Consider the following 19789-nt stretch of genomic DNA (forward strand, 5'->3'; position numbering starts at 1 on the left):
GAATCGATCTTTGTCTTTGCCCAGTTTTTTAAATTTGCTTTGCTTCAGTGTGGCTTCAAAATCAGCCATTTGTTGGTTTAGTTCATCTAGCCTTCTTTTGAGCTCTGCAGGTTTTATATACGTTTTTAGTTGTACCTCAATTTTCTGTATGTCCAATTTCAATTCTTGTGTGATCCTTGTGGCGGTCTTTACTATGAGTACCAACCAATCCCGTGTACAATGCCACGAAAACAGTGACCATTCTTTTTTGAAAACTTTGTCATTCTGGAAGATGAAGTGCTCATTTTTGACCAAGAGACCCTGTGGTGCTATCTTGTTCCTCAGGCACGCGGTCATTAGCAGGCCATGAAGTGCTGCCCTTATTTGTGATTTCCTCAGATTCATCAGTTCATCCCAGTCGGCTATACTTTATTGGATAAAAAGTTTCATCATAAAAGTGTACAATTTATACAGTACATTAAAAAAAATGAAAGAGCAGGGGCCCACCAATCTTATATAGACAAACATCATCCCATACTACTCGATTTTGTTTAAAATTACTGAAATATAAATGTCCAGCACATTAAAACGCTAAAAATGCAAAGACCCACCAATCCAATATAAACATACAACATCACTTACTACTCAATTTATACAATTACTAAAATATACAATAAATCGTTGTCATGAGAATCATTAAAATACATATCCTGCCATGGTGCCAACTGATGGTTGGGTGGGGTGGGGGGTGAGCTTGGACCTCCTTGTACGTGTCTGCCACGCACTACCCAAATATTTAGCTACCCCACACACCATAGCAATGGAATGCCTACAACACTGGGTCCTGGTTCAGTGCTGCTAAGCCCTTCAAACGGGTTGAGGGCCGCCAGGATCTTGTCAATGACTTCTTCGCCGAACGTGAGTCCGTGTTCTGATTCCATCTTGGTGTAGTTGAGCGTGTGTTCTATGTGTGTAATGTGTTGATAGTATGTGTCTAGATTGGGATAGGGAAGCTCCCGCAGCTGTGCGCTGCCTGTATACAAATGTTAACAAAAGGGGGAGGGAGAGAATTATCTTAAATGGATTCGTTCTCCCTGGGTTAGTTTTATAAACAAAAGGAATCCATTAGGAAGGGGGAAGGGGGTGTCCCTACGATGGTTGGGAACACACTGGTTGTTTTTGGTACCCCTCATACACCAACAGCCCCTTGGTGTAATGCTTCATCATTGGGGTCCTTGCACCCCTCTATGGGATGTGGCGTGCTGCGACCTACGGTTACTTGGGAGCACTTACAGTGGCTATGTGTGGTGTGGGTGAGAGAATTTATAAGTGAGTGCTGTGGTGGGGTTTTATAGTGAGTGAAGTCTAAAAAGTGCCTGGCTCGTGGGGTAATAAAAAACTTTATTTGGCCCCCGGGCTCTGCTCTCTGTGCCCAACCAAGAAATGCATAGTCCTGGAGGTCCTGAGGAAGGGTCCAAGGAAAGTACCAACAGCAAACTAACTAAAGTAGAGAAACTCCAGCCTCCAAGACAAGGTGAACTGTTCTGGAGCATTAGTTGCAAGAGGACATACATTTTAAAGTTTTTTTGTGCTGACCAAACTGGTAAAGGATGATTATATTACTGCCACCCTGGGGAGAGTATCTATTCTTGCTGGTTTGTAATGTGTGCATCTCCTCTAAGGCAGGTCTGGAGAGCTGCAACCTGACGGGGATTCAGTGGAAGTGCACACATGCTTCTGTGTCCATAGAGCACATATCCCACTATGCATGTGCTCCACCGATTACTGCTAGAAACTGAGATAAGGCCAGGAAGCAATAGAATAAGAATCATTATCTCATCTCCGTGAATGCCTTGCCTTGCCCCTGTAAACTAATACCTAAGACTTGGAAGTCTCTGCCCAGAATGTTGCACTCTGCCCAACCACAGGTTTTGTGGTAGAGAATGGAAACCCACAGGCGAGAAGTGAGAACTGCAGTGTAAACTGTGACAGCTTGGGGGAAATTAATACAGCAAGTGGTTCTTGTCCAAAAGTATGTTTGAGAAGAAATCATACGTTCAAAATATGAGTCAGTTCCCTCATTTTCATCAGGTCTAAGAGCACACAACTCATAAGTACTAAATATGTACAACATACACCATGAACTGAGCTGCAGGAAGCATGCCAGGTCACATCTAATGAGAGAGCATAGTTCTCCATGATACCTACAACGGTCTACTCTCTGTGCCTTTGGCACTATTGGGCAAGGACAGTACAAACACACTTGCCATTGACTAGCCCACGTCAAGCGTCCGCTGTATGTACAATCAGTGACCTCATCAAAAACTTGCTGCAACAATCAGCTAGTGAATATCAGGAGAGGAGTTGAAGCTTTATTTAGATACAAGTTTGAAGCCTGAGTAGAGTTCCGCAAGGAAGAGGAGGACAAAGTAAGGAGGAAGTAAAGGTAATCACAAGGAAATTAAGGAAATGAGGAACTGGTGGTAGGAAATACCTAAAACAAACTGAAAGTAAATTGAGGTACTGTCCTTATTTCCAAATAAGTAACATTGATTGTGACCAAACAATTATTAAATTAAGCTCTTTAAAAGTAAAGTATAGCTCATAAACTTGTACACTCGCCTTGAAATATATCTTACATGTGATCAGAGTGTAAATCATGTAACAGGATTGTACTTACTCTAACTTATTTTCCATAATATTTGTTTAAATTATGTATTTAGCAAATTGCACTCTTCATATAAAGATGGGGGATCCATTACTCTAATCACACTCAGGACTGGAATTGTAAGTCTTGTAATACAATATATGCTACAGCTGAACAGAAGAACCAAGCCCCTGCCATCTGTAAATCGCAAATAAAAGTGAACAAAGTTTACACCTTACCTTGGATTGTTATTTCCATAGTTTGATAGGGAATTTCCTATAAGAATTTCTGCTCCATTCAGCCTTTCAGGAACAGCATCTCTGTTGGTGATGGAAATGGAATAAATTTTCTGTGGTTTCAGTAAATCCACCCTCCACCAGGGATTATATTCATAATCTGTATGCGAGCAGGATCCATGATCAAAATTGGGATCCTGATTTCCATCTATTGCGTTGATTGCATCTGACAGGAAACCTATGTGAGCAGAATTTCCAGCAAGAATAGTTGACTGGGTGGCTCGACCACCCAGAGCCACATTCTCACCTGAAAGTAGACAGAGCATGAGGTTAGACCCAGCAGTGGTTGCTTCTATAGGGCAATCTTCATTCCTAAAACATATGTATGCCTTGACATTTTTACTGCTTATTTCTTAGAACAGTACACAAGGTAATGAAACTCAGTGGTCCTATGTCAAATATATATTGTAATCATGAATGCAGTGAACAATTAACCTTCATGCCTAGGGGTTGATTGTAACAAAGCATTTTGATAGAGGACGCATTTAGGGTATTTTATAATTATATTGAGTTAGCACATTCATATCTATGCTGATATCCAGAATGCACCAACGTGACCATTCACAAAGAGAACATTTACTTCTTTGTCCCACTTCAGTGACTTTGCACACAACGCATTACTTTTACCTGCACCACCTTCAAGTCGTCTCAAGTAAAAGCACAGTGAGCTCCATTCATATTGGGCATGCTGTGGGACTGGTTCATTAGCACAGCCATTCTACATGGATGTCACCTTCAGCTGGGGCACTTTAAGGCTGGCACCTGAGGGTTTCACCTCTGCTTCCTCAGGGATACAGTCCTACTTCTGCCATTGAGCCATCCATCCCTTCTTCCAGTGGGGGAGCACAGCCAGTGTTCATTAAAAGGTCAGGGATGTCACTGTGCTTTCTGTAGCTTTGCATGGGCTTCCTATGCATCAAAATGTATCCAGCTCTCTCAGCATGTTCAAACCCACATTGTAAACCAGGGCCCTGTGCATTATGCTCTTCTACGGCAGATGCCTGCAGGGAACTTTGCTCAACCAGATCTGTGTTACAGAAATATATGAAGTCTTTATTATTCTGACCCCACTCCAGGCCTGCTTGCCAAAACCCTTGTGTTGTAATGTTACTTCATCTTATTTATCTCTCTGTCTCTCTGTGCTGACATCGATGAATTCAAAAAGCGTAGTCTTGTCCTGGCTCTAGAGTGGAATCTAGACGGACAGATGACTGAACTTGAGCCAGAGGCGGTTGGGTGGCTGAGCTGTTAAACTCATGAACTAAAGAATAAACTTTAAGACAGAATACCTCATCTCCTGTCTTCATTAAAACATTCATCTATTTAACACTGGCGACGACTGGGAAAAAAGCAGCTCATTCCAAATAATTCTGAAGGAAAGTGTCATGCCTGTGTGTTCAAGGATACCTTGGGTTATACTCTACAAGCAAGACCGTATCCGTTTTGAACCACTTGAAGCCTGCTGCTGTAAAACGCCTTCAAGGAAAGTCTTGTGCTGTAAAAATGTCTTGAAGTGCTGCTGCTGTAAAAACGACCGACCTACAAGTAAGAACTTTCTTATTTTAGAGCGCAAAATTTTCCACTTGGAAAGCATTGTTTTTCTTACTCTGAACTATTTAAAGCCTGCTGCCGTATAACGCCTTCGAGAAAAGTCTGCTGCTGTAAGAATGCGTTGAAGCGCTACTGGTATTAAACGGCTGACCACCAAGTAAGAACTTTCTTGTTTAAGCGCATAACATTTTCCCTATTAAAAGGGCTATTTTGTTTTTCTTTTACTTTGGTGCGTTTGTGTTTTCTAAGCAGCAGATTTTATTCTTCCCATCAACAAAGCTTTTAAATAATGACTTTTTCTTTGTTATATTGTTCGAGTGGATCTCCCGTTTTTATTTAAAATTACCTGCTCGTGCTTCGATCATCTCGAGCTCTACAAGCTCAGCTTATGGATGAATATCCTCAGGTTTTTGGTGACAAACTTGGGTGTCGGAAGGGATACTGTCACAAAATAAAATTGTCTCCTGGGTCCATCCTGTTTCAAGCAAAGTACGTAATATTTCTTTCACTGTTAAAGATGAAATGCAGAGTGAGTTAGAAGGCTTAAATCACAAGGTATCTTTGAAGATGTTGAAGGCACGTCTTGGTTAGCCCCGGTTGTAGCTGCCAGGAAGGCTGATGGCTCGTTGAGATTATGTGTACATCTCAGACAGCTCAACAAATTTGTGCTTGCGGATAAATACCCTCTTCCAAACATATCAGACTTCCTGAGTATGGTGCTTGGTGCTAAAATGTTCAGCACCATCGACTTGACGTCTGCATACCATCAGATTTTGCTTGATCAATCCTCTAGAAACTTAACTGCTTTTGTCATGCCGTTTGGGACTTTTAGATTTGTCAGACTCCCTTTTGGTCTTGTCTCCGCTGCTTCAGTTTTCCAACGTGTCATCGAGAAGGTTTTAGCTAATCTCCCTGGAGTATGCGTATATCAGGATGACATTTTGGTCAATGGGTGTGACGAATCTGAACATGGCAGGAGAGTCCGACAGGTGTTGGATAGACTTTCTTCGCAAAATCTCACCATTAAACGTGAAAAGTGTACGTTTGGTCTTGATAAAATAGACTACTTGGGTCATTCTATTACGTCTGATGGGGTAATTCCCAAGGCAGAGTTAGTCAATACCATTAGGAATTTAACTGCTCCCTCATGCAAAGCGGAACTCAAGCGCTTTCTGGGGATGGCAGAATATTATAATAAGGTTATTAAGAATTTTGCAGAAGCTACTTTCAACATGAGAGAATTACTAAAAAAGGGGGTGAAGTTTGAGTGGAACAAGTTATGTGATAAAGAGTTGATGAGATAAAATGTAAATTACACAATGCCCTTAAACTTCGCAATTTTGATTCCTCCAAATGCTCTATCATCTCTACTGATGCTAGCCTGAAGGTTCTTGGTGCTGTGTTGTATCAAGGTGGCACAAGTCCTGAAAACACCATCATGTTTGTTTAAAAAAAGTCTCAAAGGTGATGAGTTAAGGTACTCAGTCATAGAGAGAGAGGCCCTTGCTGTTTATTGGGCCGTTAAAAAGTACAATAAAAATATTTGGGGTACCTCCTTCACAATCAGAACTGATCACAAGCCACTGTGTGAGGTATTTTCAAGTAAGGCATTGATTCAATTCCACCAAGAATCTCCAAGTGGATTGTTGTGTTACGGGGCTATGATTTTTCTCTCAAACATATTTCTGGTTCTGAAAATGTTATTGCTTACACACTTTCCAGATTAGTTCTGGTTTCTCAATTTGATGATCAAGCTGATCCATCTTTCAGTCATTCTTATGATTTTGTTTGTGGGATTGATTATAAGATAATTTCTCAAGAACGTTGGTGTGCTGCTTGTCCAGAGGATGAGATTATTCAAAATTTCATGAAACTCATTTGTGATGGTTGGCATTATAAGAACAGGGAGGATTGTCTGTAAAGGACTTTTGGCTTGTGAAAGATCAGCTTTCTTGTTGTGAAGGGATTTGGTGTTGCAGGGATTCTGCTCATACACAGAACTGTGCACAGAGACCCAGGACCTCAGTGAATTGTGGTGGACCAAAAAACACACCTCGGTACCTAGAACCCCTAACCGACTAGCATAAGTGTCACATTAGCTTTTTGGCCTATAGCAAAGTAATCAGTGATTAGACAACCCAGAACATGCGACTTAGGTTACTCTCAGGCATGGTGGGAATCAAGAACACTCTTTCGTTTGTTATTCTCATACCAGTCCACAACAAGAGTAAAAAGAGACACAGGAAAGTTTAAAATATTTATTTTAATGACATGCTCTAAGATGCAGTATTTTTCCTAACACAAGCAGACATATGATTAGAAATAATATGATCAGCATTGTTACAATTCCATAAAACACAAAAGGAGAAATCATATTATAATGATGATGGAAACAAGTTCTACAGTGCCTTGTATGCCACCCTCCCTAGCTAGGAGCTATGTTTTATAAAATATAGAAGGTCTCTTAGGCTTGAATAGGGGACCCCATACCTCCAAGATCAGCAGGAGTGAATCACATCAGGATCTGCCAAAGCTCTTTCTCTCCGGGAATCGGATTTTCTCCAAGCGCCTGAAATCATGCCTACAGTGCAATATTAAAGGAGCCAGAATCTTAGATATCTGCAGATAGCCAGTATGTTATGTCTAAAATGTGAGCCGATCAGCCTGAACACCAGCTACATTCTTATGATAACCTTGGAGGCCTTATCATTTACTGTGCAAACTAAGGTTGCGACGTAAGTCTAGGGCTGCCAAAAACAAGCCATTCTCATGTGAAGTAATTCACGCAGCCTAACTTACAACAACAGCTATATGCAGTGTTGTGTGCAAAAGCAGCAAAAGGTAAAATGGCGTTTAAACTTGTAATAAGCCTATGCTAACATAGCAATGTGCGCAAATAAGGCCCTGCCATCACAACAGTGGAGGGGTCTCAGGCTGGTTCCACCACTGTCATTAAGAAAATATTAACTTGATTTGGCACATGAAGCACATTTAGGCATCTCTAAAACTAAGGAGAGATTGCGCTCTACTTACTGGTGGCCTGGTTTGTATTTACAGGTTGAGCGTATTCTTAGAGATTGTGTCCAATGTTCTCTTAGTGAAAAAAGACTAAAGATCAGGACTCAACCTATGGAAATGAGGTCTCGCCCCACTGAACCATGCAAAGACTTAGCTTTTGAAATTTTGAACCTGTGTACGGTGGTGGGTCTGATACTTATGTAAATGTTGTGTTAGATCTTTACTCCAGGTAGCTTGAAATAGCTTTTGTAAGAAATGTGAACACAAAAGCTATTCTTGATTTTCTTAAAAAATTAATATCTAGAGAAGGAATACCTGAAACTTTATTGACAGATAATGGAGTAGAACTTGTCTTTAAGGACATGGAAGAATTTCGTATCAGTTGTGGGATTGTTCACAGGAAATGTGCTTTATATTACCCTGAGGCTAATGGTACTGTTTGGTAGTTTAACCCACTTGTTTTTTGTGCCCTTATGCCCTCTGTTCCACTCGTTTTTTGTGACCTTCTGCCTATGTGCCACTAGTTTTCCCCTCGTTTCTGTGCCTCTTTTGCCTTCTGTTCCACTCGTTTTTCCCTCGATTTTGTGCCCCTTTTTCCTTCTGTTACCTTAGTTGTCCTTCACCGCCCTCGCCGCTGCGTCCTCTGCGGTCCAGCCCCCCTGACTGCCCACTGTCCATTCTCTGCCCCCGCCTCCCAGCTGCTCCTCCCTCCCACCTCCCTATATATGCCGGCTGCGGCGCTGCCGCCCAGCGGCCTCGTGCAGCGAGCGAGCTGCTGGTGTGCCAAAGGCTCACCTAAGACAAGCCCGTCTGCGCCCGTCCGCGCCTAGACCGCACCCAGTACCAGAACCCCTGGCTCCCGCACCTGTCACGACGACCGCCGCCACTACGACGCCAGCACTCTGCACGCTCTCAACTCCAGACGGAGCCACACCTGCCCCAAAATGTACACACAGCCCCTTCACATGCCGGAACTGCAGCTACACCAGCCTCAGAGCCAACGAACCACCCGCCAAGAAAAACCCCAACCAACTCTGATGCATACTACTGAACACCTGCTCCGCACGCAAGCATGCAGTCGAGCTCTGGGACCTGCTCTTCACAACATCCCCGGACCTCGCCTTCCTGACAGAGACCTGGTTTACCAACTCCTCTGCACCCGACACCGCCATAGCCATCCCAGACAGCTACAATATCAGACGCAGAGACCGCATTAACGGAGCCGGAGGATGAATCACCATCTTCCACAAGAACAGCATCAGAATCTCGACTAGCGCCGAAGACACGCTCAGCCCCACCGAACACATGCATTTACAGATCCACACAGACCCTAACTCCACCCTCAGAGGCACCCTCGCCTACCGACTCCCCAGACCCCGCCCCCAGTTCAGCGACTCCATCACCGACTTGATCAGCACGCACGCCCTGACCTCCACCGACTACATACTCTTTGGAGACCTGAACTTTCACCTTGAGAAGCACTTGGACAATAACTCCACAACTCTGATTGATAACCTCGGACTGAAGCAACTCGTCACAATGCCCACCCACTCTGCTAGCCACACGCTCGAACCCGTCTTCTCCTCAAGCCCGCACGTCTCCGCCAGCCACACCACCGAACTCTTCTGGACCGACCACCGTTGCATCCACTTCACCTTCCAGAAACCCACCACACACCACCGCACCAAACAGATCCCCCGCTGCTGCTGGAGCAAAATCCCCGAAGACCAACTATAAACAAACCTCACTCTTAGCCGATCCACCAAACCTTCCAACACATCGCTGCCCACAGCCTCAGATGCTGGCTCAAGGACTGCGCCAACACCCTCGCCATGCTGAAGAAAACCCCCCCAGAGAGACACCATCAAGAGGGCCAGCTGGTTAATCCCAGAACTCCTAGCCTACAAGCAAGCCTGTCGGAAACTAGAGAAGAAATGGCACCGTGAACAAACTCCGGACAGCCAAGTAGCACACAAGGACGCCATCTGCAACCACCCCCACCTCTTCAGGGAGGCCAAGAGGACCTCCTTCAAAGACCACCTAAAAAACAAAGCACAGAGTAGCAAGGCGCTTTTCAACATCATGAAGGAACTCTCCTACCCTAGCCCCAACACCAATGACATCCCGCCATCACAAGCCCTGCGCGACTCCCTCGCCACCTTCTTCCACCGCAAGATATCAGACATACATGACAGCTTCAACACCCAGACAGCCCCAACAGACAGCAACACAACGGACCCTCCGTACACCATCGGCCATGACTCCCTGCCCACCTGGGCCAGCGTGAGCATCGATGACACCATCAAGACCATGATAAATAACAAAGGGGGGAGTGAGAGGGTGGATTCGTTCTCCCAGACACTATGAATAAACAACAAGAATCCACCTATTAGGGCGATGTGTTCCCTACTGTAGTGGGGAGCACATAGTGTTTTTAAAATACCCCTCAAACACCAAAAGGACCCTTGGTGTCATGCTATATCATTGGGGTCTTCACACCCCTCTACGGGATGCGGCGTGCTATGACCTATGACTACGCGGGAGCACTGATCACAAGGACTATGCATGGTGCGTGTGAGGGTTGTGTGTGAGTATGTGGTGGAGCAATTTAAGTGAGTGAATGGTTAAAAAGTGCCTGGCTTGTGGGGTAGGTCAAATAAAATTTTAATGAGCCCCCGTACTGGTACTATTAAAAGGGGGCAGGTTGAGGTGATTATGTGATATTAAGCACAACACCTCGTGGGTGCGTCGACATGTTTCGGAGATCAACTCCTTCTTCAGGACGGGGTGCACCACACCCCACCTTACTCACGTTTTTCTAAGTAAAAAAGTGTATATACAAAAGAGTGGAAATGTAGTACTGCAATGTGCCTACAATTCAAATAGAGTTCTCTGCTAATATGCAAACAACTTTTTCTTCTTGGTTTAATGCCTTATGAGCCTCCAAACGTTGGGGGTTACTCTGGCCCAATTGGTCGAGTTGCAGCGATAGGAATATCCTTGCTCCCCCATCCACGGCTCCGCTGGTGTTTGAGGGGTATTTTAAAAACACTATGTGCTCCCCACCACAGTAGGGAACACATCACCCTAACAGGTGGATTATTGTTGTTTATTAACCATCAAGAACATGCGCACAATCCACACCGGCTCGCCGTCAGACCCATTCCCGCACCTCATCTTCAACAGAGCAAGCAGCTCTGTCGCACCCCACTTGCGCAATGTCATCAATCTCTCCCTTGAGACCGCGTCCTTCCCAGAGATCTGGAAACACGCTGAGATCAACGCCCTTCTCAAAAAACCTAAGGCAGAACCAAGAGACCTCAAGAACTTCCGGCCCATCTCTTTGCTCCCCTTCCTGGTCAAGGTCATCGAGAAAACTGTCAACAGACAGCTAACCCGATACCTCGAAGAAAACAAAATCCTGGACCCTTCCCAGTTAGGATTCCGCAGCAACCACAGCACCGGGACTGCCCTCATCACCGTCACCGATGACAGAAGGACCCTGCTGGACAATGGCGAGACCGCACCACTCATCCTCCTAGACCTCTATGCCGCCTTCGACACCATCTGAGACCGCACACTACGCGCACACCTCCACGCCGCAGGGATCCAAGACAAGACTATAGACTGGACCACCTCCTTCCTCTCCGGCAGAACCCAGATTGTCTGCCTCCCCCCATTCCATTCCAAAGCCTCCGAGATCATCTGCGGCGTACCACAGGGATCCTCCCTCAGCCCGATGCTGTTCAATATTTACATGGCCCCGCTCGCACACGTAGCCCGACAGCCTTACCTCAACATAATCTCCTATGCCAACAACACTCAGCTGGTCCTCTCCCTCACCAAGGACCCCATCACCGCCAAAGCCAACCTCCACAAAGGAATGAAGTCCGTCACCAACTGGATGAAGACCAGCCGTCTGAAGCTGAACTCGGACAAAACGGCGGTCCTCATCCTCGGCTCCAACCCTTAAGTCTGGGACGACTCCTGGTGGCCGAAGGCACTGGGGGCGGCCCCGTCACCTATAAACCACGCAGCCAACCTGGGAATCATCCCCGACTCAACGCTCTCAATGACCAAGCAAGTCAACGCTAAGTATGGGCGAAATTTGCAAATTTGCGTTCTGCGAATCTACGCGAAATCGAATTTGCAATCCGCAAAATCGGCGAATTCGTGAGAATTTGCGGATTTTTGTTTTTTTGCGTGTTCGCGGGGTTTTTTGCGTGTTCGCGGGCTTTATTGCGTGTTCGCGGGGCTTTTTGCGTGTTCGCGGGCCGCTTGCATGGCGAAGTTACTCATGCGATCATGTATGGGCACAGCACCCTCTGGTTCACCACTGCCACCCTCTGGTTCATCACTGCCACCCTCTAGTTCACCACTGACACCCTCTGGTTCACCCCTGCCACCCTCTGGTTCACTACTGCCAACTCTGGTTCAGCACTGCCACTCTCTGGTTCACCCCTGCCACCCTCTGGTTCACCACCGCCACCCTCTGGTTCACGACTGCCACCATCTGATTCATCACAGCACCTCTGGTTCACCACTGCCACCCTCTGGTTAACCACTGTCACCCTCTGGTTCAGCACTGCCACCCTCTGGTTCACCACTGCCACCCTCTGGTTCACCCCTGCCACCCTCTGGTTCACCACTGCCACCCTCTGGTTCAGCACTGTCACCCTCTGGTTCACCACTGCTGCCCTCTGGTTCACGACTGCCACCCTCTGGTTCATCACAGCACCTCTGGTTCACCACTGCCACCCTCTGGTTAACCACTGTCTCCCTCTGGTTCAGCACTGCCACCCTCTGGTCCCCACTGCCACTCTCTGGTTCACCACTGCCACCCTCTGGTTCACCCATGCCACCATCTGGTTCATCACTGCCACCCTCTGGTTCACCCCTGCCATCCTCTAGTTTACCCCTGCCACCCTCTGGTTCAGCACTGCCACCCTCTGGTTCAGCACTGTCACCCTCTGGTTCACCCCTGCCACCCTCTGGTTCATCACTGTCACCCTCTGGTTCACCAGTGCACCCTCTACCAATACCTTTTGTGACGCAGCAGCAGCACAAAAGATGCGTCATGGTGCTGGGTATTAACAACGTGACTATTCTGAGAGATGCGTCACGTTGTAAAGCCCTGCGCCATCAGGAGGTGTTCCGGCGCAGGGGAGGGCGTTCCTGTGCAGGAACGCCTCCTAAAAGTGGCAGTCACTTTTAGGCCAATGCTGCGTCAAAACCCTGCACCATCTTGAAGCAGGCGCAAGGCTTGATGCAGCATTGGGGAGATAGGGCCCCCCAGAGCATTGCTGAAGCTGCGTCACAAGCGCGACGTAGCTCCAGCAATGCGCTGCTTTTACGGCACAGATGCGTGACGCATCTGTGCCGTTTTTGCCACATGGTGTGCCGCATTGTAAATGCGGCGCACCATGGGTGGATGAGCTGCGGCGCACAATAACTGGCGCATCACTGGGGATGCACCAGTTATTGTAAATCTGCCCCTATACATTTAGCCAACGAGGGAGCACTTACTGATTAGACAGTAGAAAGTACTCCAGTTGAGTAGAGGTATTGCACAAAAAGGTGGCATCTTCGTGGACAAACACGCAGGGCGGGATTCATTCTGCCCCCTGTTAGACTCGTTTTTGTGCCCTTCTGCCCTCTGTTAGACTCGTTTTTCCCTTGTTTTTGTGCCCTTCTGCCCTCTGTTAGACTCGTTTTTCCCTTGTTTTTCTGCCCTTCTGCCCTCTGTTAGACTAGTTTTTCCCTTGTTTTTCTGTCCTTCTGCCCCCTGTTAGACTAGTTTTTTGTGCCCTTCTGCCCCCTGTTAGACTCGTTCTTTGTGCCCTTCTGCCCTCTATTAGACTCGTTTTTGTGCCTTTCTGCCCTGTTAGACTCGTTTTTTGTGCCCTTCTGCCCTCTGTTAGACTCATTTTTCCCTTGTTTTTCTGCCCTGCTGTCCTCCATTAGACTGTTTTTTGTGCCCTTCTGCCCTCTGTTAGACTCGTTTTTTCCTTGGTTTTCTGTCCTTCTGCCCTTTGTCAGACTGCTTTTTGTGCCTTTCTGCCCTCTGCATCACCACATCATCCCTCAGCGCTAACCAGCATCACTCAGCACCACAACATATTCACTCAGCACCACCACATTGTCAATCAGCACCACCACAGCACCACTCAGCACCACCACAGCATCACTCAGCGCCACCACAGCATCACTCAGCACCACCACAGCACCACCACAGCACCACCACAGCATCACTCAGAACTGCCACATTATCACTCAGCACCACCACAGCACCCCTCAGCACCACCACAACATCACTTAGCACCACCACAGCATCACTCAGCACCACCACAGCCCCACTCAGCACCACCACAGCATCACTCAGCAACACCACAACACCACTCAGCACCACCACAGCACCACTCAGCGCCACCACCGCATCACTCAGTGCCACCACATTATCATTCAGCACCACCACAGCACCACTTAGCACCACCACAGCATCACTCAGCACCACCGCAGCATCACTCAGCACCACAACTGCACCAATCAGCACGACCACAGCACCACTCAGCGCCACCACAGCATCACTCAGCCCCATCACAGCATCACTCAGCACCACCACATTATCACTCAGCACCACCACAGCACCACTCAGCGCCACCACAGCACCACTCAGCTTCACCCAGCATCACTCAGCACCATCCCAGTATCACTAAGCACCACCACAGCACCACTCAGCATCACAACAGCACCACTCAGCACCACAACAGCACCACTCAGCACCACCCCAGCATCAATCTGCACAACCATTCAACAACAACTGGTTCAAATATGTTCTCTCAATGTTTCGAACTTTATTACAAACGTCACAAAAAGATGTTAATATTTCACTTCTGTTCTTGGATTTTCGTCACAATAAAATGCACTGAACGTAATCTTCACAAAAGTTATTTACAAAAGTTTAAGCTATTGCCATTATAAATTAAAATCACTTTTATTTAAGTATTAATTATTTAAAAAAATCAAAAGCCATGGTAATTTGTAATTTCAATATAGCTAAGTCACGTAAATACAAAACATGTTGCATTACAAATGCTATAGGTGTCACATTTGCGAAAGTTATAACTATTGGCATTGTAAATGACAAAGATCATATTTTAGCTATTTTCAAAACCAACACATAAATAAAAAAAATTGTCATTTACACGACCAATAGCTCAAACTTTCCTAATGCGAGACCTACTGCATTGCAAATGCTTGTTTTTATATCTGTCAGTGCTTCCTGTTGAGGTTTAATTTTCGTGACAGGCGCCTCATTGCCTACTTGTAACTATTCTCTGACCCTGCTTCAAGGGTCAGAGCAGGGTCAGAGAATAGTTGCAAATAGGCAACAAGGCGCCAGGAAGCACTTACAGGCTTACAGGAGCAGGTGCCCAAGTTGAAGTTAATTTCTTTGTAACCCTTTTGTAAAAGGTTACAAAAAATTAGCTTCAACTTTTGCACCTGCTGCTGTAACCCTGTAAGTGCTTGGCTGAAAATTCGTCCTCGCTGATTTGCATATTTTACCGCGATTTCACAAGATTCGCGTTTTGCGAAATCGCGGAAAATCCTCAAATTCTGCGAGCGGAACAAATTTTCAGCCCATGCTTAGTCAACGCCGTCTCCTCCTCCTGCTTCAACACCCTCCACATGCTCCGCAAGATGTACAGATGGATCTCAACAAATACAAGAAAGACAGTAATTCAGGCCCTCGTAGCAGCATACTCGACTACGGAAAATTTGCATTGGGACCCCCATTTTTTCTTGGCCCCCACTTGACGAAACACCCCAAAACTTTCAGGGAAGGAGCTGAACCAAGCAGGCCATTTTCTTGGAACAATTCACGAAGATTCGTCCACCGGCGCCAAAGTTATTCCAAATAGAAATTTGTGGATTTCTTTTGGAAACTAGGTCCAAACTATAACTACCTACTGGCGACCGCCAGTAGGTAATATATATGATATATATATATGTGTGGGTTTGTGTGTGTTTATATATATACATACAGGTATATATATTCACTGAAAAAACCATAGGTTTCAGCCACGTTATAGTTAGGAATTGCGGGCGCGCACGTTATAATTAGCTGAACTAACTATAACGGGGGTATTTCAATGGTTTTGTATGAGTGAAATGTCTAGCTAACTATAACATGTGTGAAACCTGTTTTTTTCAGTGAATTTCTAAGGTTTTTTAAATGCTAATTCCTAACTATAATGTGGCTGAAACCTATGGTTTTTTCAGTGAATTTCCAAGGTTTTGTAAATGATAATTTTTAAATGTATTAATTGTTCTATTTTTTTGACTGATTTACTACATTGTTTTAAAGTATTTATTTTTATATGTTTTAAATTACATTACATATTGTTAATATATATTTTAAAAAATGTTTTTAAAAATATTGAAATTGTAATATTTATTTTTTTATTTTGTATTTTTTTAATTTATATATATTTTATATAGCAGGCAATGATATCCTATGAAAGGAAATTTAAGTTACTGGTAAGTATGGGTAAAATTACTTTTCAGGAACAGTAGTGCGCTGAAAGATGCAGCTCTGAGGTCTCTCCTGATAACAGGTGAGTAAATCAGAATTCGTAGTTCGGCTCATTTTAGAGGAATTTTATAAAGTTCCAAAAATCCACACTTTGAAGAATTTCCAATTGAAACCAGTCAATGTTAGGCTATGAAGGAAATTCAAGTTACTTTAACTATGATTAGAATTACTTTTCAGGATCAGTAGTGGGCTGAAAGAATTTCCAAGTGAAACCAGTCAATGTTAGCCTATGGAAGGAAATTCAAGTTACTGTAAGTATGGTTAGAATTACTTTTCAGGATCAGTAGTGGGCTGAAAGATGCAGCACTGAGGTCTCTCCTGATAACAGGGGAGTAAATAGGAATTCGTAGTTCGGCTGATTTTTGAAGAATTTTTTAAAGTTCCAAAACTACACACTTCGAAGAATTTCCAATTGAAACTAGTCAATATTAGCCTATGGAAGGAAATTCAAGTTACTGTAAGTATGGTTAGAATTAGTTTTCCGGATCAGTAGTGAGCTGAAAGATGTAGCACTGAGGTCTCTCTTGATAACAGGTGAGTAAATTGCAATTCGAAGGTCGACTGATTTTAGAGGAATTTTTCAAAGTTCCAAAACTCCACACTTAGAAGAATTTCCAAGTGAAACCAGTCAATGTTAGCCTATGGAAGGAAATTCAAGTTACTGTAAGTATGGTTAGAATTACTTTTCAGGATCAGTAGTGGGCTGAAAGATGCAGCACTGAGGTCTCTCCTGATAACAGGGGAGTAAATCGGAATTCGTAGTTCGGCTGATTTCAGAGGAATATTTGTAAGTTTCAAAAATAGACACTTAGAAACTTTTCTGGTGAAAACCACACAATAGATTCCGATGGAAGGAAATACAAGTTACTGGTAAGTACGCTTAGAGATACTTTTCGGTCCTAGCTAATCGGTTGAGTCGGGTCATCGAGCGTCTTGTCTCCCCGTGGCAACATGGCTTCATCCCGGGGAAGGGTACCACAGATCATACCCGCAGAGCCATTGCCCTTTTTGACATCATGGGCACCACGGGGGGTAGGATGTCGATGATCCTACTCGATGCCGAAAAGGCATTTGACCGTGTTTCCTGGCAATTTCTGTGGAACATACTGGCGCTAAATAACATCGGGTATAAATTTATCAATGCTATAAAGGCCCTATATGTTGGTCCACAGGCTAAACTTAACATCTGTGGCTCTTAGTCGGAGTTTATCGAGATACAAAGAGGCACAAGACAGGGTTGTCCCTGTTCCCCGTTATTATTTGCCCTTTATATAAATCCCCTTATTTTAAAATTTCTTTCCTCACCTCTTATTAAACCTGTTACGGGGGATCGATTCTCAACAAAAATTTTGGCTTATGCCGATGACGTGGCCGTATTAACAACAAACCCAACTGAGGCAATTAGCGAAATTGAACTAATTACTTATACTTTTGGTATTTACTCATGCTATTCCCTTAACAGGGATAAAACAATGGTCCTATGCACAAATAATATGATATTTGAAAGCCCTTATAAAGTTAAACAAGCTACATATTTAGGGGTCAGTATATCCTCCAACGCGAGTGAAATTAACCACCTTAACTATACCCCCTTGATTAAGAAGATAAAATAAGATCTTAGAAGAGTGGAAAATTTACATTTGTCTATTATTGGAAGGGCCAACTACTTAAAAATGAACATCTTCCCAAAAATACTCTATCTATTTCGAACAATACCGCTCTTGGCCGGGGGTAGTTATATAAAGACTCTTGACTCCTCCATGTCTACATTTATTTGGAGTTACGGTAAAATTAGAAGGGCTCTACCATATTTAACTCTAACATTAGGAAGGGGGGGCTTAGCTGTCCCTAATTTAACCTTATACTTATGGGCAACACTTATCCAACACATGGGCCCTCTGTTAAATGCATTTACTGTACGTAATAGTGAACATTAATATATCCCTTCTATCTATGAGCTTAGCCTGGGGACCAAATGTCAGGGGCTATTCTTGAGGCAGGTTGAACCATCCTATTTAAAAAAAATTAAGTTCAAAGTTATTGTTGATGCCTGGAAGGTTTGGAAACTTACATCAAAACAACTAAAGATCCCTAAGTTCACTAAATACACTCCTTTGTGGAATAGTTCAATTATTCCGGCTTGCCTTAATGATAGTACCTCCCGTAGATGGGCGAATATAGGTATTCAGACAGTGGCAGATTTTCTAAATCCAGGTGGTATTACCACCTTTGAATGGCTTCAACAGAAATATACCATTCCTGCCACTGATTTTCTTAAATATTTTCAAATATCTACATATATTCGTAATTGTACTCCCAGAATTGAATTAAACCACATTCATTTTTTTTCAATTATTGGGAAACAATCTACCAGTATAAGTATCCTGTATCAATTGTTTCTGGAAAATGCTAAGGATGATTTGGAGCGAGTAGAGCAAGCTTGGGCTTTAAGGTTGACTAACCCAAATATAGACATTGATCTTTCTTTAGCTCTATCATCAAAGTTGTTTATTGCTTCCAACCTTAAAGCTCAATATTATAGAGTTATATATGACCTGTATTATACACCAGCAAAATTATTTTCATGGGGCTTGTGGGCTGATGACAACTGCCCAAGATGTAAACAACCTCAAGCAAACTTAATCCATATGTTTGCCGAATGCCCCAAATTAGACCTATTAAAAAGGATGATAATGAGATTCTGGGCCCAGGTTTTTGGACGGAATATAACCCTTTATGTGATGGGCCATGACGATTCTCTGGGGCATAGCATCGAGGAGCAAAGATCCATATTCTTAGCTACTGCAATTTTACGTATCATTCTTGCTGCTCGATGGAAAGATCTGGAGCCACCCACATTTCAGATGTGGCTTGGTCGTTTCCTGGCCACATATAAACAGGAGATTTCAATTTATAGCACTAGGGGTAAAAAAACTAGACTTCTTGGGAACCAGATCTGGGCCCCAATTTCTAACTGGTACTCCAATGTGAAGTCATACTCTGATTACTATATCTTGATTTGTTGAGATTATATTGTTTAAAGTACTGTACTAAGTATATAATGCTGGATAGGTTGATTTTTCCTGTTTGTTTGTCTTTTTTTTATTTTTCTAACAGCTGATTTAGATATTAATACGCATAATTACTCTGTTCTGATTCTTAATATTTTTGAAATATATTAAATACATCTGATAATTATGTATTACTATATTGTTTGACTGAATGTTGCTACAAAAATAAAATTTATAAAACAAGAATGACTTTTCAGGGTCTTTACGGCTCAAAGATGCAGCACTGATGTCTCTCATGATAACAGGTGAGTAAATCGGAATTCGCAGTTTGGCTGATTTTAGAGGAATATTTTGCTCAATAGTGAAGGAAGGAAGGGGCCTAAGGTGGCATGTGTGCAAACACGCCCTGTGGCACGTTTTAGGTTGGGGAATTAATTCCTCTTCAATCCTGAGGTCCCCTGTGAGCCAACTAGCCCACCAGGTACCTCCAGTATGCTCCAGGTAGCTACGTTGCAGAGAGGTTTTCGAGGGCATGCCCCCTTTTTACAACACTCTGCAACGCAGCTCTGTTTTGCTTACTGGAGGTACCTGTTGGACTATTTGGCCCCTAGGGGACCTCTGGATTAAAGAGGAATTAATTCCCCAACTTAAAATGTGCCACAGGGCATGTTTGCACACATATCACCTCAAG

General features: G+C 44.2%; 1 protein-coding gene across 2 annotated transcripts in view; it reads right to left on the reverse strand.

The window, feature by feature from the left end:
- The window catches only part of LOC147672917 (fucolectin-4-like), a 126202-nt gene that overhangs the window by 37512 nt on the left and 68901 nt on the right, over positions 1-19789 (reverse strand). For both annotated transcript variants that reach the window (XM_086947923.1, XM_086947924.1), the window contains exon 3: positions 2866-3169. In XM_086947923.1, coding sequence (XP_086804049.1) covers positions 2866-3169 — 304 coding nt within the window. The remainder of the gene's footprint in view (positions 1-2865; positions 3170-19789) is intronic.

This window comes from Lissotriton vulgaris, unplaced genomic scaffold (genome assembly GCF_964263255.1).
Source record: "Lissotriton vulgaris unplaced genomic scaffold, aLisVul1.2 SCAFFOLD_618, whole genome shotgun sequence".
NCBI lineage: Eukaryota > Metazoa > Chordata > Amphibia > Caudata > Salamandridae > Lissotriton > Lissotriton vulgaris.